The sequence below is a fragment of the Taudactylus pleione genome, unplaced genomic scaffold (genome assembly GCF_031769625.1).
Source record: "Taudactylus pleione unplaced genomic scaffold, aTauple2 ptg000201l, whole genome shotgun sequence".
Taxonomy (NCBI): Eukaryota; Metazoa; Chordata; class Amphibia; order Anura; family Myobatrachidae; genus Taudactylus; species Taudactylus pleione.
Window position 1 is genome coordinate 30,947,961 of NW_028284603.1, and position 25,349 is coordinate 30,973,309.

The window sequence follows — 25,349 nt, forward strand, 5'->3', positions numbered from 1 at the left end:
ACCTCTACACAACACAACTGATGGTCTCAAACACATTAAGAAGGCAAGTAATTCCACAGATTGACTCTTGACAAGGCACACCTGTTAATTCAAAACCATTCCAGGAGACTACTTCATGAAGCTGATGTAGAGAATGCCAAGAGTGTGCAAAGCTGTCATCCAAGCAAAAGGGGGCTACTTTGAGGAATCTAAAATATAAAACACATATATATATATATATATATTTTTTTTTTACAACATCATTTCATATGTGTTCTTTCATAGTTTTGAGGTCTTTAGTATTAATCTACTATGTTTAAAATAATTTAAATAAACAAAAAACATTGAATGAGAAGGTGTCCAAATTTTTGACTGGTGTACTGTGTGTGTGTGTAATAGAAATAACTATATAACTATATATATATATATATATATATATATATATGTATGTATGTATGTATGTATAAATATAATTAGTGTATACATACATACATAGGTGCGGCGCTCAGCATGAAATAAATCACAACTCCAGCTCCGTTGATATCCTATCAATGTTTCAGTGTATTGTATAGGATATATCCTGACGAAGGTGACAATACACTGAAACGTTGATGTATTATCCTAGGAGCTGGTGTTGTGATTTATTTCATGCTGAGTGCTGCACTTTTGTTCTTCTATTTGTGCATCCACCTGTTAGGCCACCAGCGTTTTTCATATGCACATTGTATGGAGTGTTGGATCCTTGAAAACATATATATTTAATTTTAACCAGCAACTATTGTAGTTTCTAATGCTATCTATGGGAAATCTATCAAACAAATGCCTTCCCCACACAATATACAGATGTGCCCTCATACACCTAGCCTCAATACGCCATGCAGCACGTGACACCTCCTGGCATGAGTGAGCTGTCTTGTCCCGAGCGACTTTGCCAAGCGGCTTTTTCACCCGAAATGCGTCTTAGTCGCAATCTGGTGCGTCAAATCACTTCACGAGACTGCACTGATATGATATGCAACACTTGTATATAGCTGTGTGTGACAGAGCCTGAGTACAGTACATATCACAACAGAAGTTGGAGTGGAAAAAATCTGCAGCATCGTCGTAGCACTTCGTATACTGATTGACCCAGTCGCACACAGAAATAGAAGTGTCACGTATCAAATGAATTCGCTGAGCCTGGTGAAGTGGTTTTAAATATTCATTTGCGACTAAGTCACATTTACAAGCCAAAAAGATGCTCGGTGCATGCAACCCGGCTGATGAGAAGATCTGTTGATGTGATTGCAGCAATGGTGAAGGACAAGGCTTGACAAATCCCAGGGGCCATGTCGCCATGGCGACTAGATTGTGCTGCCTGGCTCCCAGATTTTGCAGGGAGGGCAGAAGCAGATCCTCGTCATCCCCAGCAGAGATTTGTGTCTGTAGTTTTGCGGTGGTCATGTCATGCACAGGAGTGCATGTGCGGAGTGTCGCCTGCCGTCCCATCCTATGCTGACTCCTCCTCTCCGTCCCGGCCCGCGGTGACTCCTGCTGTCTTTAGCTGTAGTAGTACTTTCTGACACCATTGTTTTATGTGCAAATTAGGTCTATTATTACTGGAAGGGGGGGTGGAGCAGGCGAAGCTGTGCAGAGCAGTGGGGTAGCCTCCATTTTACTATCCATTTTGTAGACTAGTATAGTGTGTATAACACTTGGATAACACACAGAGCTCCTCACACACTACTGTCATTTCTTTGGGGGGGGGGGGCGGTGGTCTGGCTCCTACAGTTTCATCCTGGCTCCTAGATTTTAGAAAAATTTGTCAAGCCCTGGTGTAGGGGGACAAATCTGTAACAATGACATCCACAAACAAAATAAGAGCCATTGTGTTGTCAAAACAAACCGAAAAGCCAAACAAAAAAAAATATGCATTGTTGCAGTATTACTCTTTTAATAGACTTGTCTCTTTGACATTTATGTTCTGACAGATTGAGGGGGCAGATTAAAATCACAGCAATGAGTGCATAGTACCTCTGTAACAGTCACCGAGTGCACAACCAACCATCCACTTACCTTAACAGGTTGTAATGTACACTGCCGGCCATTGTGGTGATGTTAGGCAGCACTTCGCTGAGAAGTGAATCGGCCTCTGAGTGTTGTGTTTTTATGATATGTTTTTGTTTATTGAAATATATTTTGAGCACCCAGCTAATAAATGGCTACCATTTCTTTTAGTACTTGTTGACAACAAAACACAGCTTCATCTGTCTGTTGTAACCATAAGCCACATCTCTATTTAGATTAGTATTTCTACTTCAGGGTCCATAGGGTATCCACAGGATACCTTGGGGTATAGGTGTGACGTCAGTCGCAGGGCACCAAAGAGTTAAGCTTTCAGCCTCCCAGGATGCACTAGGTCCCCCTCCTATACCCCGCCCCCAGGCCAAGGCACCTCAGTTTAGTTTGGTGCCCGGCCGGAGTCGGGTGCACCTGTTGGAGTGGGGGCTAGAAGAGCCCCTGAAGCTTATTCTTCATGCAGCTGTGGCTGCACAACTGGATGAACAGCATGGACAGTCAGTCCTGACGTCCATGCTGTCTTCCCTACACCCCGCCGGTACCAGAACGCCGGTACTGATCCGGGGATGCTGGTGGGCGTCTGGGGTCACAGCTAGCGGTGACCCCAGATGCTCCGGACCATGGCCGGATTCAAGGGGGACAGAGGTAAGCAGCGGGGTCCCGCGGTGGGTCCCCGCTGATCACATGGTCCTAAGTCCCCAGGCAGGGGGCTCCCTGGGGACTGGCTGCAGCGTGGAGCCAGGCGACCAACCTGCGCTTCCACTACCCCCTGGGACAGCGGACCGCAGCAGAGCGGTAGCGCTGCGGCGTCCCAGGGGTTAAATGCATGCCAGGGGAGCGCGCCTTCCCTGTCTCACAGCCGGCGCCTCCCCCGCTGCACACAGCCCTCTCTGCACTGTGCTGACTGGTCCTGTGTCAGCGCTCCTCCCCCAGGCCAGCTTCTCTCTGCTCCTCGGCGGCCATCTTCTCTGCAACGCATGGTGAACGCTGCTGGAAGTCTGGAAGGAAGCATCGTGGTCTGGGTCCCCCCGCATACCTCTCCTCCGCTGTGGCTCAGGTCTGTGTATGCAGCGCTGTGTCCTACCAGGCCCTGTGTCTGTGTAGTTGAGTGATCAGCGCTGTTAGTGCAGGAATTGTTATTTCTCTGCATTGTATGTGACTGTGCTAGCGCTGCCTGTAACTATTCTTCACTAAACTGTCAGCTTTATTACTGTCCCTGTTCTTTCTGCTAAAGCCCTTGCGGTGCGGTGCTGCAGGGTGGTCTCTCGCCTATTTAATACTTAATTGGTGAGAGAGGTCACATACGTGGTGCCATCATGTCTGAAAGTGATTTTCCCCTCCGGCTACAGTGTACCACGTGCAAAGTACCGTTAGCGGAGGGGGAGGGTAGCGCGGAGGGCCTTTGCCGGCAGTGTTGTCCATGGCGCGGCCTATTACGGTTACAGCACCGGTACAGGAGCCGCCCTGGGCTTGTTTCGCTCAGGCGTTAACAGCTTTAGTGGGCCAGTTAGCTCCGCAGCCCGCGTTTACTCCGATGGGTTTGTCCCAGCAGTCTGTGGTGTCGTCACCCATGCAGGGGTTCCCACGACAATTGGTGGTACCCCACAGTCTCCCTATTTCCCCGCTCCCGGGTTCTCAGGAGCCAGCGTGGGTTAACTCCCTGACGAGTTCTTTACAGCACTTGTCAGATGTATTGCAAGGGGAGTCTGTGATGCGGCCTCATAAAAGGCCGGTGGCGTCTCTGTCCGCTCCTTATGAGGATGACGAAGGGACGTCTGATGATGGGGAGATTCTGGATCCTTACGATCAGGAACCTTTCCATACTAAGGACGCTGATGCTAAGTCCAAAGTATATATTCCTGGACTTATTCGGGCGGTCCGCACAGCCTTGGTGATTGAGGACGAAGTTCCCCCAGCGGCTAAATCTAAGTATGCCTTTTTCAAAGATGTGAAGGGCGATGCCACAGTCTTTCCTCTTTCGGGTCAGTTGGTGGACCATTTAGAGGAGGCGTGGAAACAACCTGGCAAAAGATACCAGCCGCAGAGACGCCTGGCGGTGGCTTATCCGTTCGCGGATAATTATTTTGCTAAGTGTGAATCCCCTCCACAGGTGGATTCTCACGTGACCCGTCTTGTCCGTAGTGCCACATTGCCGATGCCATCCATGTCCTCCCTTAAGGATGCTACGGACCGCAAGGTAGAAATCTGCCTGAAGTCCGCTTATTCCCTTGCAGGGGGGGCAGCACGGCCGGCTATGGCCATTTGCTGGGTTGCCAGAGCGATGGAGCGCTGGGCGGATTCATTAGAGGCTTCTTTTGAATCCGACTGTCCGGCCGAACAAGCGGAGTTGATTGGCAATCTCCGTGATTCGGCCACCTACATCAACGAGGCGGCTCTAGACATTAGTACTCTGGTGTCTAGAATTTCTTCAGCAGCGGTAGCTGCTCGTCGCACCTTGTGGCTGCGATCCTGGAAGGCGGACGCAGATCCAAGAAAGGTCTGAAAGCGTTGCCGTTTACCGGAGAAGTTCTCTTCGGTCCGGATCTGGATAAGATTGTGGCCACGCTGGCGGCAGCCAAATCTGCTTGTCTCCCGTCGGCCGCTGCTCCTTCTGGTTCTGGACCATCGTCCTTTCGGTCATCTAGGGCCCAGGGCAGGCCCAAACCACAGTCGTTTCCTCGACAGGCTGGCCCTAAGAAATCGGGCAAGCCCCGGAAACAGGCATGGAGTACCAGACGTCCGGCCCCCAAGCCAGATGACAAGCCTGCGGCCTGACGGTCCGGGTCTCCCCTTGGGGGATCCCAGGGTGGGAGGCCGCCTGCTGCAGTTCTCCCGGTGTTGGTCGTTCACTACGACAGACACTTGGGTTCTGGAGGTGGTCTCTCACGGGTACGCCCTCTCCTTCCGGCACAGACCCCCGGCTCGATTCTTCACCACGGGTCTACCATCAGACCGGAACAAGGCTACGGAGCTGCGGAAGGTATTGCACACTATGCTCCAGGCTGGAGTTATAGTGCCTGTTCCATTCTCCCAGAGGGGCCAGGGTTTCTATTCAAATCTATTTTTGGTACAGAAACCCAATGGGTCATATCGTCCGATTCTCAACCTCAAAGCACTCAACAAGTCTTTGCGGGTCCCGAAGTTTCGGATGGAGACCCTACGGTCCATCATTCTGGCGCTGGAACCTGGGGACTACATGGTGTCATTGGACATACAGGACGCTATGGCGGTCATGGCGGCTTCTCTGCGGCTGCAAGGAGTCCGCATGTTGCCGTACTTGGACGACCTGTTATTGGTGGCACGATCTCCAGAGCTCCTGTTACACCACTTGGACCTGACCATTGCACTGCTGCAACGGCACGGCTGGCTAATTAACTGGCAGAAGTCCACTCTAATCCCGTCTCGGAGGATTCTGCATCTTGGAGCCTTATTGGACTCGGGACAGCAAAGGATCTTCGTGACGGAGGACAAGATCTCTGCTTTACAGTCAAGGGTGCGCAGTTGTCTGCACAGCCGCCGGGTGTCCTTACACTCGGCGATGAGGTTACTGGGCTCCATGGTGTCGGTGTTCGACATGGTGGAATACGCCCAGTTTCACTCTAGACCTCTGCAGCACCTGATCCTGTCCAAGTGGAACGGGCTGCCTCAGTCTCTGAAGTTCCAGACGATTGTGCTCACCCCGGAGGTTCGCCTGTCCCTTGCGTGGTGGTTAAAGATGACCCACCTCAACAAGGGACGTCCATTCTGGGTTCCAAATTGGGTCCTGTTGACAACGGACGCCAGTCTTCGGGGCTGGGGAGCAGTTTCGGGTCCACACTTGTTCCAGGGCAGGTGGACACCGACAGAAGCGGAGCTTCCAATAAATATCTTGGAACTCCGTGCGGTCTTCAATGCTCTCCTGCAGGCACAGCGGTTTCTCCAGGGTCACCCGGTGCAGGTCCAGTCGGACAATGCTACCACCGTGGCCTACATAAACAGGCAAGGAGGAACTCGCAGTCGGGCGGCTCTCGTAGAGGTCTCTCGGATCCTGGTTTGGGCGGAGCGCAATCTTCCGGCCATATCAGCGGTCTTCATCCCGGGAGTGCTAAATTGGGAGGCGGACTTTCTAAGTCGCCAGGACGTTCATCCAGGGGAATGGTCCCTGCACCCGGACGTTTTTCAACTACTGGTGGACAGGTGGGGTCTTCCAGAAATCGACCTCATGGCGTCCCGGCACAACAACAAGTTGCCGGTGTACGGGTCTCGCACAAGAGACGAAGGGGCGTCTCTGGTGGATGCTCTGTCCGTCCGGTGGACGTTCAGGTTCGCATACCTGTTCCCTCCGGTCTCCCTTCTTCCACGGGTAATCCGGAAATTCAAACAGGAAGGAGGGACGCTCCTGTTGATAGCTCCCGCGTGGCCCAGACGGCACTGGTTCTCAGACCTTCAGGGTCTGTCCGTCGACAGTCCTCTGCGGTTGCCGCTACGACCGGACCTTCTGTCTCAGGGTCCTTGTCTTCACCCGGACCTGACTCGGCTGTCTTTGGCGGCGTGGCTGTTGAGACGGCCATGCTGAGGTCCTGGGGGTTTGCCAGCTCTATGCTGTGTACCATGTTACGAGCTCGGAAACCGTCTTCCGCGAGGATATACCATCGCGTGTGGCATACGTTCTTCCAGTGGTGTCGACCGAGAGGTTATGCACCGCGGGAGTTTCGTCTGTCTCGGATTCTCGCCTTCCTGCAAGCGGGACTAGATCATGGGCTTCGCCTTGCTTCTTTGAAGGTACAGGTTTCGGCCCTATCTGTCTGGTTTCACCGTAGGATTGCTACAATCCCGGATGTGCGCACCTTTATGCAAGGTGTTCTCCGTATTCAGCCGCCCTTTGTTCCACCTGTGGCGCCTTGGGATTTGGCTGTGGCCCTGAGGACTCTCCAAGGACCGCCGTTTGAACCACTGGGCTCAGTGGATATTAAATGGCTAACAGCTAAGACTGTTTTCCTTCTGGCCGTTGCTTCAGCCAGACGTGTTTCTGAGTTAGGGGCTCTTTCTTGTAGACCCCCTTTCTTGGTTTTTTTCATGGGAACAGGGCAGTGCTCCGCACTCGGCCCGAGTTTCTCCCCAAAGTTGTTTCCCAGTTTCAGGTTAACGAGGAAATAGTTGTTCCGGCCTTTAACTCACCGGGTCTTTCCGTGGGTGAGGCCTCTTTGGATGTTGTGCGGGCCTTAAGGACTTATGTGGACCGCACTTCTTTGTTTAGGAAGTCGGACGCTTTGTTGTCCTCTATGGCTTCTGTAAAAAGGGTTGGCCTGCTTCAAAGCAAACTTTGGCAGCCTGGATCCGTATGGCTATTTCTGAAGCTTATCTTCATGAAGGCCTACCGGTCCCTCCTTCTCTGAAGGCTCATTCCACTAGGTCTGTGGGTCCTTCGTGGGCAGCTTGACGTGGTGCCTCGGCAGTTCAGATCTGCAAGGCTGCTACGTGGTCTTCTGTCCATACCTTCGTGAGGTATTACAGGTTTGACACCTTCGCCTCTCAGGATGCTTCCTTCGGGCGGCGGATTCTCCTTTCTGCACAGGAGCGTCCCCACCCTTAAAGGATACTGCTTTGGGACATCCCCAAGGTATCCTGTGGATACCCTATGGACCCTGAAGTAGAAAATATGAGATATGGTAAGAACTTACCCTTGTTATCTCTATTTCTACGAAGTCCATAGGGTTCCACAGGACTCCCGCCCTGTCGCACCTGTGCTGCAGATGGGCTTTGCTCTGGTCACCGGTTTTCCGTCTCCCTCTGGTGAGAATGTGATTCTTGTATGTGTCCAGATCTTTGTTCTCTCTCTTCCTTCTCCTCCTCCGGCCTATGGCTTGGTAACTAACTGAGGTGCCTTGGCCTGGGGGCGGGGTATAGGAGGGGGACCTAGTGCATCCTGGGAGGCTGAAAGCTTAACTCTTTGGTGCCCTGCGACTGACGTCACACCTATACCCCAAGGTATCCTGTGGAACCCTATGGACTTCGTAGAAATAGAGATAACAAGGGTAAGTTCTTACCATATCTCATATTTTTTTTTTCTAAAGCACCATTTAGATAATTTTATGTTTATTTTAATTTGTTATTACAATATGTGGATCGTTTCAGAGCCCCTGTGCTGCACAGTTTCCTACAGAAAGTGATTCTGTGCAGGAATAAAATTGTTTTCTGGTTGGGTAGAATTGCAAGTATTGATATAGGTGTTTTCTTCTTTTTCCAGACAGTGTCTGTGCTGCTTTAAGGAGTATAAACATTTGGAGATCTTTAACCAAGTGGTGTGTGCCCTTATTAACTTGGTGATTGGTCAAGTCCAAACCCTGCGGGACCAGCTTTTGAAATTTTGCACTACTAGCCCTGATTCAAACTGGCAAGATGAGGGTAACCCATCTGAGGAGCTGCTGAATGTGGAGAAGGAACCACAAGAGGAGGAGGAAGGGGAAGAGGGGCAAACGGAACCATGCAAAGCCCCAGAGAAGCAGTTAGAAGCGGCAAGGAGTTGTAACCTGACAGAAGATGACTCTTTGAAAAGCACTGACCCGTATAGTTTATGGAATACAGACGAAAAAGAAAAACTTTTATTGTGTGTGGCAAAAATTTTTCAGATACAATTTCCTCTCTACACGGCTTACAAGCATAACACGCATCCAACAATAGAGGTATATCTAATTGTTTTTTGTGTGAGTGGTGCTTAATACTGCAGGTCAAAGTTTAAGCAGTTTATCTGTAATTTATGGCTAGTGCCTGTGCTGGTTGGAATTCCCAGTAACTTGTGCAACCACTCATCCGTTCTGAACGGTGTTCACTAAATCTGAGCGCGGTCTTATAGGGTAAATACATCTGCGATTAATGGTCTGTATTGGTGAGTCTGGTATTTTTAACATGTTGAATTTCCCTGATCCGCCGAGGGGTGGCCGATAATCTATGTCCGTGAATCGGCGTCGGCAGAACAGGTAATTGAACCGTAGATGTATGGCACCCATTAGCAGACCTCCAACTAGTGATCTGTTGATGACTGTTTGGAACTCTTTGCCTATACTTACTGGCCTTCCTTCAGACAATAGACAAACCATGAATGCTGTTTGTTCTCTCTTTGGCTTTGCAGTGAGTAAATATAAAGAGTTCCTTGTAGTGATTAATAGTTTTTGAGGTTACTTAGAATGTGTTAACCGTTCTGTGAATAAGGGAACATACCATGAGTATGTGCATCTGCCTTAAATTACATAAACTAGTAATTGCTATTTATCACTCTCCCAAAGTAAAATCTGTTCTCGCAGGTTGCTATGGAAGTAATTGCTCTCAGCACTTTTAAATGACTGCGGTATAAGCAGGAGGACCAGTCACAGGAAAAAACTTAGAGAAGACTGGTCTAGAGAAGGGTACTCCTCTGACAAATGATCATTTCTGCAGTGTATGATGACATGGACATTACGACCTCTAATATTGTCCTCCTGCTTAGCCCCCCACACACTGCTAAGCAGTAGTATGATGTTTGTGCTGAGCTGGGACATCTGCCCCAGAACACAGAAGGAGAATCTTTTTTCACCCTACCTGGAAGTGCTGCTTTACATTATTGTAATTTGCATATACATTGGCATTATGGTACAGTTTCAATAAAATAAAAGGAAGGCTGGACTTATAAACTCCTGAATTAGTTAGTAGAAAGTAATTTAAAATCTAACTATATGGAGACAGTAAGTTACTTGGCACTTTAAAAGGAATAAAAAGCCTAAAGTTCCACTTAAATATAATGATACTATATCCCTTAACAGATAATTCCGCTTTGGATGGATTTAGACAGGCGCACACTGCTGTGATTTGGTATTATATTATACACTTCCTACATATGATCAGACCCTATTTTGTGATTGTACATTGGTCATTGCAGCATATTATTTTGGAAAAATGCTATCTCTTGCAATTATTTAGTGAAAACATTTTGTTTGTTTGTTGTTCCTTGCTAGAAACCCTGTTTATGTTTAAGCACATACATTTGGTATCAGTCATGGATAATACATGTAACCTGAATCTCACTTTGGGAGACGAAAAAATCTATTTGCAGTAATATTACATAAATATGAAACTTGCCCTTGGCAATATTGATTAAAATGCACCTGTAGATTTTAAAAAGCTTTAATGTGAATCTGAAGATTCTTTCATGAATCACTGTATCAAATTGCCCCGAAACTAGTTAGAACAGTATTTTGGTATTTGTTTAGGGAACTTATAAGCTTGTTACAGAGGCAGGTCTGGAGGAAACGTGTCTTTTTTTTCCAAGAGCTAATACTCCTGGGCAGTTACACTTGTGGCTGAAATGCATTGCTGGGGGGACCATGAATGTAGCTTGTTCTATTTTTTCCGGGTTTAGAAGTATAGACCATGATCTTCATTTTGACCAATAAATCACAAATTTCTAGGCCCGTGTAAACTGCATTCAGTTGCAGTGACCGCAGTGCAGGGCAGCAATCATCTATGAGTACATAAATAGCTTTGTACAGTAAATTTATGTTGTTCTGCAAATACACTACTTGTACATGACACAAATGGAAGTAATTTTTCACTTGTACCAGCTAAATTCATTATGTAATTGTTTTAGGTAGATTGTTGCCCAGTATGTATACTTTATACAAGGTATGACATATTCAAAGACAAATGTATATGTTTTAGCGTTTTTACGTTTTGAATGAATCAGTAGAAAACCCCAGTAAATGTCTCCTGATTCCTCCCCTACATGATGAGAATTGGATGCAGTATAACGAGTATAGACTTTAAAAGCTGGCTGAGATGATTGGAGGGAGCTGGAACTGAGCATGTCTGGTTTAGGATGTACTGAAGCGTCATAAAGATGCAGCTGCTTTAATGATTATTGTGCCATAGAAATGAGCCTCTAATGGCAGTCAGTAGTCTGTGACTGAGCCAAAATATGGTGCTTATACACTTCCTAAATCTCCATATCGTGCACACATTTTCTACAGAAATACAATGAATCAGCCCAGGCCTAGAACTGTTATCTTACTGCTGAGAAATGTAGTGGTATTTTACTTTGTCCCACCTTGATACAAACTTGCAACTTCTGATCAGGAGTTTGGTAGTGTACTCTATGTTCTCCCAATACAGTGGCTGTATGTGAAATATATATATTACCTACTTTATTACTTTTATTGGGGTTCCCAATATTAAAATACAAAAGACGTTCAGAATTGTGTGATACTGTATAAATACAAGGACAACAATGTTGTTAATTCAAAATAAAGGTTAAAAACTGTCTACTTGAATAAACATAATTTGCAAGTAAAAGGAGGAGCAACCTGTGTAATTCAGGTTTTACCATTATAAAACCGAACTTAAAGACACAATACAAATAGATAGACCACTTGGCGCTGTCACATATCGCTACCACATATGGATGTTTAAAAGACCTAGTAAAATAAGTAAACAGATATATAAACTGCGCACCTTTCCTGAGTAATTTAGATCTCAAAATTTACATGAATAAATAAACACATTTATTATAAAGAAAACATCAGAAATAAAAACACATTAATGATGATTATAAAAAATGGATACTCCTTTTGAATAATGGAGGATTCAATGTTCCAATTGACTGCACCACAGAGATTAAAAAAATGAGAATTTCTTGTAACACCAGGGCTCCAATATAAGACAATTTAGCAGCCTCAGCCATCAATCAACGTTTGACATCCTGCTTGTGTAAACAACACTTGTGAAAGGCAGGTCTGTCCAGCTGTGCTGAAATATATACCGGTCAGTGCCAACTTACTAGCTGATGCTTGTGTAGAGAAGCCACTCCGTGAATACAGTGCAAGGAATTCCCTGCGCGGTCACTGATAAGCCGTATGCAGGGGCTTTAAGCCGTACAAGACTGCTTAACTGATGGAGAACCGGAGCTCTGAATGCTGATCGCCCAGTTCACACTGGACGCTTGATTTGGCTACAGGTGCTCAACGTGATTCTGTGTCACATGGCACTTTCTTCAGGAGCGGTGAAGGATCGGTGAAACGTGGATTGATGGCGGAGACTGCTACATTGTCTTATATTGGAGCCCTGGTGTTACGAGACAATCTAATTTTTTTAATATCTGTGGTGCAGTCAATTGGAACATTGAATCCTTCATTATTCAAAAGGAGTATCCATTTTTTTTATTTCTCTTTAATTTTTTTCATTATCATTAATGTTTTTATTTTTGATGTTTTCTTTATTTATAATGTGTTTATTCATGTGATCTGTGAGACATTAATTACTCAGGAAAGGTGCACAGTTTATATATCTGTTTGCTTGGTTTTTCTGAAAGGTATTGCAGAACCTCTCCTATTAAACTGCTGCACCTGTTCCTTTTAGTGCTTTGAGTAGCGCCAGACTTGATCTAGTTGTCTGATCAAGTAAACTAAGTGATAACATAAGTAAAAATGTGTAAGATAGTAGCTACGTTATTCTTTAGGTGGTTGAACCCTCCCAAGTTTTAAGTACATTTAAGAAGTAGAAATTAAACAACAATACTGTGATACAGTTTTAACCTCAATAGTATATGTCCAAAATGGAGCATAAATCCTAAAATTAGAAAATGTGTTTCTGGATATTTTTGGTGTCACTACATCTTAGGTGTTATGTGCATACTTCAGTGATTCTTTAAAATATTTAGTGTTGAATTCTTAAGTAACACCTTCATCTAGGGACCTTCCAATCCTTCTTTAGATTTTACGGGGTGGAATCACAGACAGCAGCTTTAAATAGATGTTTGTAATCAAGTTGTGAGGCTTCAAAAGCTTAAGTACTGGTTAAAGTACTTTTGCAGTCAAAATGCTAAATGGTCCATCATCCAGCTGGTTCGAGTCACTCAGATATTTCCTTAAGGCAGTATAGACATCTTGTAAAAATGGTGTTCTGGATTAAGCACTTCCAGTTTGTGGATGCAGCAGCCAGAAGTTATCACAATATAACAAACTACATGGTTTTTTTTTATATTTTTAATTCAATGAGCATAGAGTATAAGAACAGTGTGCAATTGCCTCACAGATATATTTGTGTTCATCTCTTGGGCAACAGAAAACTTTCTCAAAAGTGTCTGTAACTGGAGACAGATTGTTCTTGGTGTGTGGAACACACTGGAACCTGCGTTCCACAGTGTTCTTGGGGGTCAGAAATTGCCAATGAAAAGGCATTCTACTTCTGTGTACGAAGATATTAGAAATTGTGTTCTTGTTTCCCTGGTAATTAATATTAAAGTGTATCGGAATATACAAAATGTAAAATCAATATTACTGAAGTCCACAAAGTATAAAGAGACTTACAATTTACCAAGGAAATATAGGAATTGGTATAAAACCAGTTGGGTATGGGATGCCAGCGCTGTGGATCCCAGTGGTCAGAATTCCGACACCGGCATCCTGACCAGTTTACCATTCCGACGGCTGTAAGTATACTAACCTAACCTTCTTTCCCCGGTGCCTAAACCTAACCTCCCAGTTCATTGTGAACGCCGGAATAACCGCTCTCTGGATCCTGAACGTATCCCGTACAAAATGGTCACTACGGGTAAAAACGCTAAAATAATCTTGGGATCCAGGGTCTCTGGAGCATATCAAAGTGCGTGTGTGGTTTCCTTCATATAGTGAAACTATAAACAAGTGGCTAAAGAATAATTATAAAATCTAAAAACGTAGAAATGGATCTGTAAACATATTGGGGGCGTTTCAGTTGTTTTCGCTTGTTGACTGGTTGTGCTGGGTGCCCAATGGAGCAATGAACAGGTGATCGGAAATGTGCGATAAGTCCTGGTTTGGGCTCCCTAACCTGGACTTTAGACAGGTTAACCGCTATACACAGATAAACCTGCTTTAATTGGCCGCGAACAGCACGATAGATAATGGGCTCCAAAAACAATTGAATTGCAACATTGGCCTCCCATTAATTACCACAACGTAAAAAACAATTGAATCGGCCCCATAGAATTTGGTCACCAAAAGGCCAGTTTAAGTAGGAACTGCAGTGACAATCCTGTTTCTGCATATCAATTGGAAGAAATGATACTTCATAGAAATATAAAATAAAAATAAAATCACTGTAATAAAAATGGAGAACACAATGGAACCACACTATTAAAACTATCCAATCTGAAGTCAAATAGAAATATTAAAGGTGAATGGGCAATTATTACAAGATAAGGAGGGTTGGATCCTCGGAAAGTAGTTGATAATTAAAAAATACATTGCACACTACTCCTCAAGGACCCTTTCCTCTAAGATCTGTTACCTTCTGCTCCAGACTTCATTTTTCGTAAAGCATGGACTCTCAAAATTAAACTAGTAAGAAGTGCTCTTCCATTTACAAGTATTAACCCGATAAGGAAAAAAGGGTTTCCATAGACGTTGTTTGTATAGATAGCAGAACAATTCCAGCACATAATCTGAAACTGGGTACACACTGGCCGATATATTGGCTGATCAATTCATCGGCCAATATATCGTGCCCCCGTCGGCCAGTGTGTACAGACGATATGTCTGTGAACAACGTCGTTTACAGACATAACGCATTGGCTGTGCTGCACAGCCGATGAACAGATGTGTCTGCAGACATATCTGTCCATCGGCAAGTGTGTACGATCGCCCGTACACAGGGGTGCAGAGAGAGGGGGAGGGGAGCCGCGAGCTGGTACTACGTACCCGGGTCCGGCACAGCTTTCCGTCCACAGCAGACCAGCACACGCTGCTGTTTGCTGGGCTGCACTGAGAGACTGTCCGAGGCTGCTAAAGCAGCAGCCTGAACAGTCTCCTATGCCAAAGGGGGGAGCGATCACGTTGATCGTTCCCCCCATTGGCTGTGCGCCGGGCTGAGGAAACAGCGCCCCCTCCCAGTGCTGCAAATGGTTTTTTTTTCCGAAGGGGGCGTGGCCACTACCCGGCTGCCAGGACCCGCTGCAGCATGCAGATGATGGTCATTCAGTGTGTACGAACGACCATCATCTGCAGATATATCTATCAGGTGTGTACCCACCTTAAGTATACTAGCATTTTAGTAGGGAAAGATTGCATAATAAACAAGCTTATCAAATGTCATGCAACCAATGTTATTTACATGATTGAATTTGGCTGTGGGCTTAATATTGTAAGAACTGCAAGATCCCTAAAAACTTGCAAAGCACTCAAGAAACCTGAATCAGAGGCTAAACCACACACTATTGTTTGGAGTTTTTTTAGAACTAAACACAATAGATCAACAAATGGAATTACGAAATGTGTGAGCATATAGGGGAATTCAATTTACCGCAGGCTTTTAGCTCCCAGGTTAAGAGCACAGAGCAATTGCTGTGAAGGCCTCTTAACCCGAAAACTAAACTCCCACAGTAAATCCTGTGGCTAATTGAATTCCCTCCTTAAAGTATTGAATCTAACTGGCAGATGAGAGAAGAAAAGTTTACTAACCAAGGCAGAAATTTCTTGAATATTTAAATCAATTACAGAGTGACTGAGTCGAGATGTTTTTGAGTTGAAATGGTTCATATTAATGTGTCTGTTTTCTTTGTTATTCTCACCCTTGGATTATGCAGAATTGTCTCCTACAATGATGATCAAAATATTTGCATATTCCTTTAATTTTTATTTTTTTATTAAAGTTCTCTAAATCAGCACTCTTAGGGCTACTCTACACGCTGGTTTTCACCGGCTGGCAAAACTCTGGACTTTTTTTTTTTCCAGTGGATATTTTCCTTTTAGTGCGTGTGTGATGCTTTCGCCGTGTGTGTGTGTTTTTTTACCCCCCCCTAATCTTTAACATTGAAACTGTGGACGGCAGCCGACCATTTCAGTGGATATTCCCAGCTGTAACACGGCAACTGTGCCATCTGAAAGGACCCATTTATTTACACACTTCATTAAAAATAGTACACTGCAAAAAAACGTCCGGTGATAACCGGCGTGTGTGAAATAGCCATTAAGATTATTATGTTGTGACTCTTGTGAACCTGATTCCCCAGTGCACTATATTAGTTCGAACATACTGTATATTATGACTACATATGGTCAAGTGAAGAACAAATACTATAGGTTTTTAGATCCATTTTTAAGTGTTTTTATATTTAATGGTTATCATTTACCTATTAAGTTTTTCTGAACCAAGGAGTACTGTGAAATCATGTAACCCCAGGTCCCCAAAGCATATTAGTATTTTTATCTGTGACTGTATACCAATTCATATTTTTCCTTGGTTAATTATAACACTGTAGATGTTATTAATACTGATTTTGTTTTATATTGTCTGCAACACTTTACTTTTAATTACCCTTGGAACCAGGAACACAACTTCCAATAGTTGTGTGCATAGAAGTGTAATGTAGACTTGGAGGGCTGTGCTTCAACACCTTCATTTCTTGCCCCCAGGTCCTTGTGGTATGCGTTGCACACACAAAGAAACTTCTGGTTTCCGACCTTCATAATTCCGGTTTCAGGGAAAGTCTTTTGTTGCCCAAAGATGAGCACATAAATATATCTATATTGTGCAATTTATACCATTTTAGACTGAGAAAAGGATCCAGTAATTTGTCAAGTCAACCTGGGTCCTTTTCTGTGTAAAAGAGTCAACCCGGTTCGAAATGCTCATGACTTTGACCCTGGTCGTGACTAGGGTGGAAGTCTTGCGAATTGCCACCCGGTGTAACTTTCACACAGGAGGAGGACCTGGGTTGACCCTGAAAATTATCGGGTCGAAATGCTTGACCCGGCAATTTCATCTTCTGCCTGTAAGGGGGTACTGGCCTGGGACCGGGAACTGACCCGTGCTCCAAAAGCCTGAGTTGAAAAATATGTTCCGTTTGTTAAATATATTACGATGACTTCTGGATGCACAAACTGAAAGTGCATAATCCAGAAAGTTTAAAAGAAGACCACCTTTACTATATATGTTCGTACTGCCTTGAGGAAGAGTCTGACTCTCTAAGTGCTTTGGCTTGATGGACATTTAGCAGCTTGACTGCAAAGAACTTAAGCCACCACTTAAGAACTTTGGAGGACCGGGGAAGAAAGTTCTGGAGCCTCCCAACTTGTTAACAAACATTTGTTTAAAGCTATCCGCGATGCTCTGAAGTAGGAAGTAAACCAAACTGCAACATCCACCCCTTAAGACAGAAATGAAGTCGGGTGCTTTGCAACATGTGGCACCGCTCCCACTCTCATAAAACAGTGTTTCGCGGGTCTATATAGAGGGCAAAAATTATGAGATTCTCATAGAATTGTGTCCTATTGGGCCCACCCCCTCACCACAGATGCACAATTCCCCGGCATTATGCCACACTATCATGTCTGCTTATCTAGGAAGTGGGAGGGGTGCGGGAGGGCCACCTACTATTCTGGGGGTCCAGGTAGCTGACCGCAAATTCAGGAGTCACACATACCAGGAGAATAGGCAAGTATGCGTAGAGAGTGTCCCACATGAGTTATTATAATTTAATATTTTAAAGTATCATTGAAGTAAGCACAATACTTAAGGATTAGTGACCCTGAAAAGATCCAGATACTTACTGTCTATCTAAAGGATTTATGCTTCATTTTCAACACTTGCTATTGTCATACTATTGTTTTCTTTCTATCCCTTATTTGTCCGTTAATATTGCGGAGGTTCCACCACCTAAAGAATTTTAGTTGAAAAAAAAGGAAGTTATTGTGTCTATCTTTTTATTCATTTTTTTTAACTTATTTTACTTTCTTTTAAACACCCGTATGTGTTACTTACATTGGTCAGTGCCAAGTATAATATCTACTTGTATTCTGTAAATAAAATTATTTGCTCTCCTGTGTTTTCTTTGGGTGCTCATCATACCTATTCAAGGATAATATCATCTACATCCAGACTCTGAAGGGAGACAAAACATATGCTCATGGTGTAGTATGTTCTAGCACACAATTTTATTAACATAAACGTGATACGTACAATATAAAAGATAAAATAGTGCTTTTTCTTAGTCATCTGAGATTGCTGTAAAGCTACATCTGCTCCTAATGTCATTGAAAGCCTCCACAATTTGAAAACATTGTCCAAGAAAGTCCAGTGTACTAAATGGCAGTGAGAGGTAGGTTAACAGTGATCCAGAGAAAACCTACGCGTTTCGTCTCTTTATAGGGTCCTACTCAACTGAGAATAATTAGTATGGAAATATTTTACAATAATACATTTCTGGGTGTTCATTTCAAATTTCTTTGCCTTTGTATGGTCACAATGTATTGTTGGTGTGAGAGATTTTATAGCTTGTGCTGTATATAATTCTGTTACTGGAGGCAACAAAATTGATAAGTTTTTTGTATGGTAGTACCTCAATGCTGCTCAAGTGGTTAGAGCCTAACCTAATTCTTGTTTTTTAAACATGGTACATTGTATAGAAGTACACTAGTAGGAGGTGGATTATTCATTTTTAATTTTTTTAAATCTACAATCTTAACATTCCAGACAAATAATAATGCAACAAAATAACAAATAAGCGCTCTGTAAAAGTGTTTGTCTTTTGGTTCTGAAGTTCTTTTTGTTCTTTCAGGATATCTCTGCTCAAGAAAGCAATCTTTTAGGGGCCTTCTGTGACATGAACGTAAGTGCAAACATTTTCACAGGCCTCAGGACACATCAGGTGATTGTACTGCCAGAGAGTTCTAGCTCTGGGACTCTTAAGATCGTATTTGTCAGGATAGCTGCTGTTAAAGAACACCGTTCTTCTTGCATTGATACTTGCAGACTTTTTGGAAAGAGTAAAGAATCTATTGGCACGTGTCATAGGGACCATTATGCTCTGTTCATGTGCAGGCACATACACCTGTGTCACTAGCATAATGGCGTGTGAATATTTGTGCTCTAATATCTGGTGCTGCTATACCACAGGACTGTCCACCCTCCACCATAAACTCTACTTGTCTGCATAGTATTAAATAAATTATTTGCCCTTTTTTTTTTTTTTTTGTACCTTGTATATTAAAATGTCTCCTGTGTTTTTCTTTTTTTTTTAAAATCAGGATGTGGAAGTCCCTTTGCACCTTCTCCGTTATGTGTGTTTGTTCTGTGGGAAAAACGGGCTTTCTCTTATGAAGGATTGCTTTGAATATGGCTCTCCAGATACTCTTCCCTTTCTAATCGCTCATGCATTCATCACTGTTGTATCCAATGTAAGTGAATTTTTTCCTCTTTTTATGTTAGCCCATTTACATTTGTATTGGTCCATAAGATAAAGCAGATGTTCTCAACCTCAACCCTCAAGTGCTCCTTCAACCTCAATCTTCAGGTTATAAGGATTTCTGTCTGTGGAAGCAGGTGGGATGATTGCTGACTCAGCAAATTACATGAACTCACCTGGGCATGATTCAAGTTATCTACAAAACTTGACCTGTTGTTGGTACTTTAGAACTGGAGTTGAGAATGTCTGGTATAAAGAATCAATTTTTGGGATTGCTTGATTAGATTATTTTATGTATTTTTTCAGTACTCTAGAATTAGGAGTGTGTGTTTATAGACGTCAATAGTAGAAACACCCTTATAATGCATGACTTGATAGTTACATGACCTTAGAGGGACCTCCTTTACAATCTTGGGATACCTTGGCTCATAGGTCATTGTTCATGCAAGCCTGGCATGTTTTTTAAGTGTATTAGTGAAAACAGATTTTCTGTAGGGTTGCTGTTATTAGTAGAGAACCTGGCAGAGTTACATCAAAACAATAGCATTTTTCAAAAACATGTAAGGGTTGTTGATCGCCACCCTGGATGTGTTTGGCAGACCTTTGTAGCATCATCCCTCACCACTGTAGCATTTGCCAATCACCCTTGCAGCCATTGATCTTACTGTACCAATTGACCCCCCCCAGTTGACTGATGCCCCTGCAGCAGTATCCTCCCACACCTGGAGCATTCATTTAAATACTGTTACATATATAACTGCACTTATAAAAATACAAATAAGAACTAGCTAATGTTGGACAATGGCTCTTGTTAAAACTACTTGAAGTGTGTTGCAGACAATGGTATTTTATTGTAGATTTGAGGTTAACTATCCAACATATCACGATGTCTGCTTGATTTTTTTTTTTTTATTCTCTTTAAAGCCCAGGTATATTTAAACATTGACATTTTTGCTATTGTATGGTTACCAACAATGCATGAAAGTGTCATCACTGCATGTAACTTTATATGTCCTTTTAGTCATTTTGTATCAGTGGTGCCTTTATGTATCCCGTTTTTTTAACTTTGGAGTTACACAAACAGAAAATGAATATGTATTTGTTTTCTTATTTATGTACTTTGCCTTACAGATCAGAATATGGCTACACATCCCAGCTGTTATGCAGCATATTATACCATTTAGGACCTATGTTATAAGGTAAATGACGCCGGTAGATCGCCCTTCTGTAATCCAGTCGGCAGGGGGAGGCAGTGGGAAGGTTGCCGGACTGAGCCAGGTGGCTGCCGGAGGATTACCTTCCAGCAGCTGCCGCTGGTGTTCGACACGGTCGCATCAGATGCGACCTGGTCAGGGATAGCCCAGCTGTGTGTGGTCGCATCTGATGGTAACTGGTTAAGGAGTAACCTACTTATGCAAACATCAAAATATTGAAGGTGGTCCAGTTGGCACTAATAATAATAATAATTAAAAAAAAAATCCCACAAAAAGAAACTGCCCAGTTTTGGAGTATAAAGGTGTTATCCAGAAATGGGCAGTCACTTTTTTTCTATTTAGAGGTAAAATGGTAAATGCCTTGGTTTTGCACCAATGTCTCTGGTTAGTCCAGTCAAGTAGCGTCTAGGTACAGTACATAGAGATCTGGAAAAATCTCATGTGGTAGCAGTTTGGACTGATACTCCCCTTTCATTAAATGTACTTGAATAGTTTGTGAGAGAGCAGTAAACTGCAGGATATGTTCTCATTATTTCACCTGCAGGTATTTGTGTAAACTGTCTGACCAGGAGCTGCGGCAGAGTGCAGCCCGCAACATGGCTGACCTGATGTGGAGCACTGTGAAGGAGCCCCTGGACACAGCTTTGTGCTTTGACAAAGAAAGCCTTGACTTGGCTTTCAAATATTTTATGTCGCCCACACTAACAATGCGGCTGGCTGGGCTGAGTCAGATAACGGTGAGTGCACCATGGTAACCTTTGTTAGAGAGCTATTTCGGTAAGGCTGTTAATCGATGGTTAGAAGATCCGAAGATGGTCATTCATCCCACCATCTGGAGGAAATTGTAAAACCAAAGAAAAATAAAATAATTAGCTTTGTCCTTCCTATCAGCATAAAATGCATTCACATACAGGATTTTATTTCTGTCTTTACAAATCACAGAAGTTTTTATGCAGCAGTTTTAAGTTTGTTGTCTTGTTATCTAGTAATTTACCTTTTTCTTATGTAGAATCAGCTGCATACATTTAATGATGTCTGCAACAATGAGTCTTTGGTATCTGACACAGAAACGTAAGTGTATTTATTTTGCTTATATGTTTCTTTATGTTGTACACATTCTAGCGGCAGTGTAGTGTAGGCAGAGGTCACATGCCTACACTACCACTGCTTTACATCGTGTCTGGTGTGATGAGCGTAGTGGGCTGGATTTAGTGATGGATGTGTGAAAATTGCTTTGCATGATGCTGGTAGTCATTTTAGTTTAATTGGGTTCTGTACAAGCAAATGACAAATGAACAGAATGGATTATTTCCCTATTGAGTTTTAGGGGCCAATTCATTTAAGCGTTAGGTTTAGCTGCGCATTTAACACAGAGAATAATATTGCTTGTTATTTTCTCGCACCTCTGTGGGTCGCAAGTGAAAACAAGCAACGTTTGCCTGCCCTGACACAACTGATCTAGTATTAGCCTGCAAGGTTCGGTTGGAACCTCATTGGTAATTAAATTTGCTCTTTAAAGTTTATATTTGTCAGGCTGCAGTATCGCCATATTTGGAGTCCAATTTCATATCTGTATTGCTGCTCTGGAATATAAGGTAGCAGCTGTTTGCAAATTATTGAATATTAATATTTTAAACACAATTGTTGGTTTGCTAGCTTTAACCTGTTTTGCATCCAGATAACTATGGATTTCTGAAGCTTTAATAGGCAATGTCACATTTTGTAAGGCTGCTTATAAACCATTTTCCTGTTTTTGTGGACAGCCTATCCCCCACCAAACCATTTTGTGCAATAAAATAAGAGAATAAGAACCCTTTCCCCTCCAACCCAATTTAAATGGTAAACTTTAAACTGGTCAATACCTTAAAGTAAACCCATCACCAAAGGGTAAGACTGCTTCTGAATAATTAAAATCTGGTGAATCATCTCATGGCTCCCACATTCTTTATGCTGCATATTGTAAGGATTCCAGTACTTGGGGCATAGGAAGCTGGGTCATGGCATCATTTTCGCATGGTTTTCAAGTTGCACTGCACATTTAAAAATGCTGCTTACAGATTTAGAGTTGTCATCACTTAACTCTAAGTTGCTAGTGTTCCTGCTAGAGTGCGGGCAGGGCAGGGTGCTGGGGGTGCCGACAGGGAGTCAGAGCGCGTTCCCGAAAATGGGGCGTGGCCGGCCGGGGAGAGGGTGTGTGCTTGGTACACTCCTCCAATTTGTCACACTTGGGGGACATGGTCAGCACTTACTGAGGTGCTGGGCTTCCCCCAAGCTCTCCCCTCATCCGGCAGTTATCGGTCACTGCAACTTTTCCCACCCGGCGGACACTGCGGGCCGCTGTTGGGGAAGGCCGAGGGCATGCTATTTTAGGGGGCGCGGCTAAAAGGGCAGGGCGCATTTTGTCTTTTTAAAATCAAGAAGGCAGCTAAAACAAGCTAGCGGGAAAAACTACAATGCAAACTACAAAAGCAGCCAGTATTTTTGCTGCGTAGAAAACCCATTGCATAGCCACATGATTTGTTCAGAAGCAAAATTACTCCTAATTTTGCTTTGCTCCCAACTCTGCATCAGCCCCTTTTGCGTTTAGCACATGTAATCTGCTTGGGGGGAAGAAAACAAAAATTGTCATAAAAAAATGACAACTGTTGTAAGGAAGGGATCAGTCACTACTGTTTCTTTACATCTGATTGTGTCTAAAAGAAAATGCTGCTATGACAGTGTTGTGGGTAAACGTTTAATAAAGAAATCGGGCCGACATATCGGGCACATCGTCTAGTGTGTACCCATTATGCGCGCTCCTGAGGCTTGTTCATCGGGTTTGTTCCATCAGCCTGCATGCACGTCCAATGGCGCAACCCAACTGTCGACGCTGGCACAGTGAACAATATATCAGGCTGTCATTCACTGGGTTGCACAGGGTTTACCAACCGCCTGATATATCGTTCATCGGCACCATCGGGCGTCGCATTGGCGGGTCGCTAAGTGTGTACCCAGCCTTACACATACAGGCTACTATATTGGACAACTGGCGTTTAAGTCTGTTAATACTGTCTTCATACTTGACCATTATCCGTCGTATCATAAATCCGGTCAGCTGACCACTATTAGCTAGACCTGCATTGTCTGTGCTCTGGAACCGATCTGACTTCTTAAGCTGGCCACACACTAGACCAACTTACATCCAACCAGCCAACTAGTTGATTGGTTGGAATGAAAATCTGGTAACGGATGGGAGTAAATGATGATCAGCAATTTGCTCCTAAATGCCAGAAAACAGATGAAAATGGTCGTTTAGACAAGTTTGTTAAATGTTTGATCTAAACTATTTGTTCAAACAATAGTTTTGGTCCATTTTCCAGCGTTTGGGAGCAAATTGCTGATTGTATTCCTTACCAGATTTTCATTCCAACCAATCACCTAGTTGGCTGGTTGGACAGATAATCTTTAGATGTGTGGCCAGTTTAAGACTTAAACTGCTGAACCTTCGGATTTCCCATTAAGTCACCCGTGAGAGGCGTGAATTGCCTGCTTATAGTAACAACATGTTCAAGAAGAAAATAATCAGAGCAAAACACCATCAAGTTGATCAAGGAAAATCTAATGAATAATACTGTCCAGATAACTTCGAAAATGGTCAGTTTTCTTTGAAGTAACAGTGACTTAGCCATTGTCTGGGGAACATAGATTAAAACTGTTGCACAGGTAATTACCTCAAAAATGCTGTAGTTCTTAGCAACCAATCAATGTTTTCCTTTCATTTTCTGTATAATGACAATTACAGCATGTTGATGTTATGGGTTACACCACCTCGTTAGCACAATTACTTATTCGCTAGTTTTCCTTCACACAATTACTTATTCGCTAGTTTTCCTTCAATCTCTTACTGTGTTATAGTTCCCTTTTAATTTTAATTGTAAAACAGGGAAATTATTGGTTTCCATGATTTTCTTAGTGCTGACCTAGACAGTTGTGTATAAATCACTAGTGCAATGTCAAATATGTCACAAATAAAAGAGTAACAGAATAAGAAACTTTTTTTTTTATAATTTTTTCTATAGTGCTATGTAATAAAATTAAAGATAATTTAAATTTCATTTGTTTCAGATCCATAGCAAAAGAGCTGGCAGATTGGCTCATCAGCAATAATGTTGTAGAACATATTTTTGGACCAAACCTACACATCGAGGTTGGTGTTATTGTTCATTGATGCTTATGTACCCGTTATTTCTTGTGGGACTCTTTTATATGAGCACTGCCTTGTATTTTTAAAACTTTCCCAGATCATCAAACAGTGCCAAGTTATCCTGAATTTCCTAGCTGCAGAAGGTCGTCTGAGCACTCAGCACATAGACTGCATCTGGGCAGCAGCGCAGGTAGGCTTCCTCTTCTGTGTAACTTGTCTTGGTAAACATCTGGCACTATATAGACCAAATGAATGAAAGCCATGTATCTTTACGTTTGATAACCCTAACACACTTTGTTTTTATTTTACTGCAGTTGAAACATTGTAGTCGCTATATACATGATCTATTTCCTTCATTGATTAAAAACCTGGATCCGGTGCCACTAAGACATCTTCTGAATCTTGTTTCCGGTCTTCATCCCAGCGCCCATACAGAGCAGGTAAAGTGCATTGCCATTGTGCTGCTATGGCTAAAAATTGCCCACTGTACCTCCATGCTGTCATTGACATTCGTTTTGGCTCTGACTGGTTGCGTGATAATAACATCTACATTTATTGCTTTAAAAAATTGACATGAAATGTCTTTGTAAATTGTCTAAATGTGCTGATCCAGCTATTAGGCCTGCCGCCACACAGCTGGATGTCTGTGATATTTATTTATACACTGTGTCTTTGGCTTCACAGATGACCTGACGTGTATACACACTTGCCGATGTCTGCCACGACGAACGACGGTGGGGGGAGCGGG

The 25,349-nt window shown here is 43.4% G+C and overlaps 1 protein-coding gene across 2 annotated transcripts in view; it reads left to right on the forward strand.

Moving 5' to 3' along the window:
• The window catches only part of USP34 (ubiquitin specific peptidase 34), a 265,775-nt gene that overhangs the window by 37,874 nt on the left and 202,552 nt on the right, over positions 1–25,349 (forward strand). Inside the window, exons 3-11 of one of the 2 annotated variants that reach the window (XM_088477313.1) lie at positions 8,264–8,699; positions 18,578–18,628; positions 19,047–19,196; positions 20,336–20,403; positions 20,963–21,155; positions 21,428–21,489; positions 24,523–24,604; positions 24,699–24,791; positions 24,916–25,041. In XM_088477313.1, coding sequence (XP_088333439.1) covers positions 8,264–8,699; positions 18,578–18,628; positions 19,047–19,196; positions 20,336–20,403; positions 20,963–21,155; positions 21,428–21,489; positions 24,523–24,604; positions 24,699–24,791; positions 24,916–25,041 — 1,261 coding nt within the window. The remainder of the gene's footprint in view (positions 1–8,263; positions 8,700–18,577; positions 18,629–19,046; positions 19,197–20,335; positions 20,404–20,962; positions 21,156–21,427; positions 21,490–24,522; positions 24,605–24,698; positions 24,792–24,915; positions 25,042–25,349) is intronic. The other variant, XM_088477314.1, reaches the window with a different exon arrangement.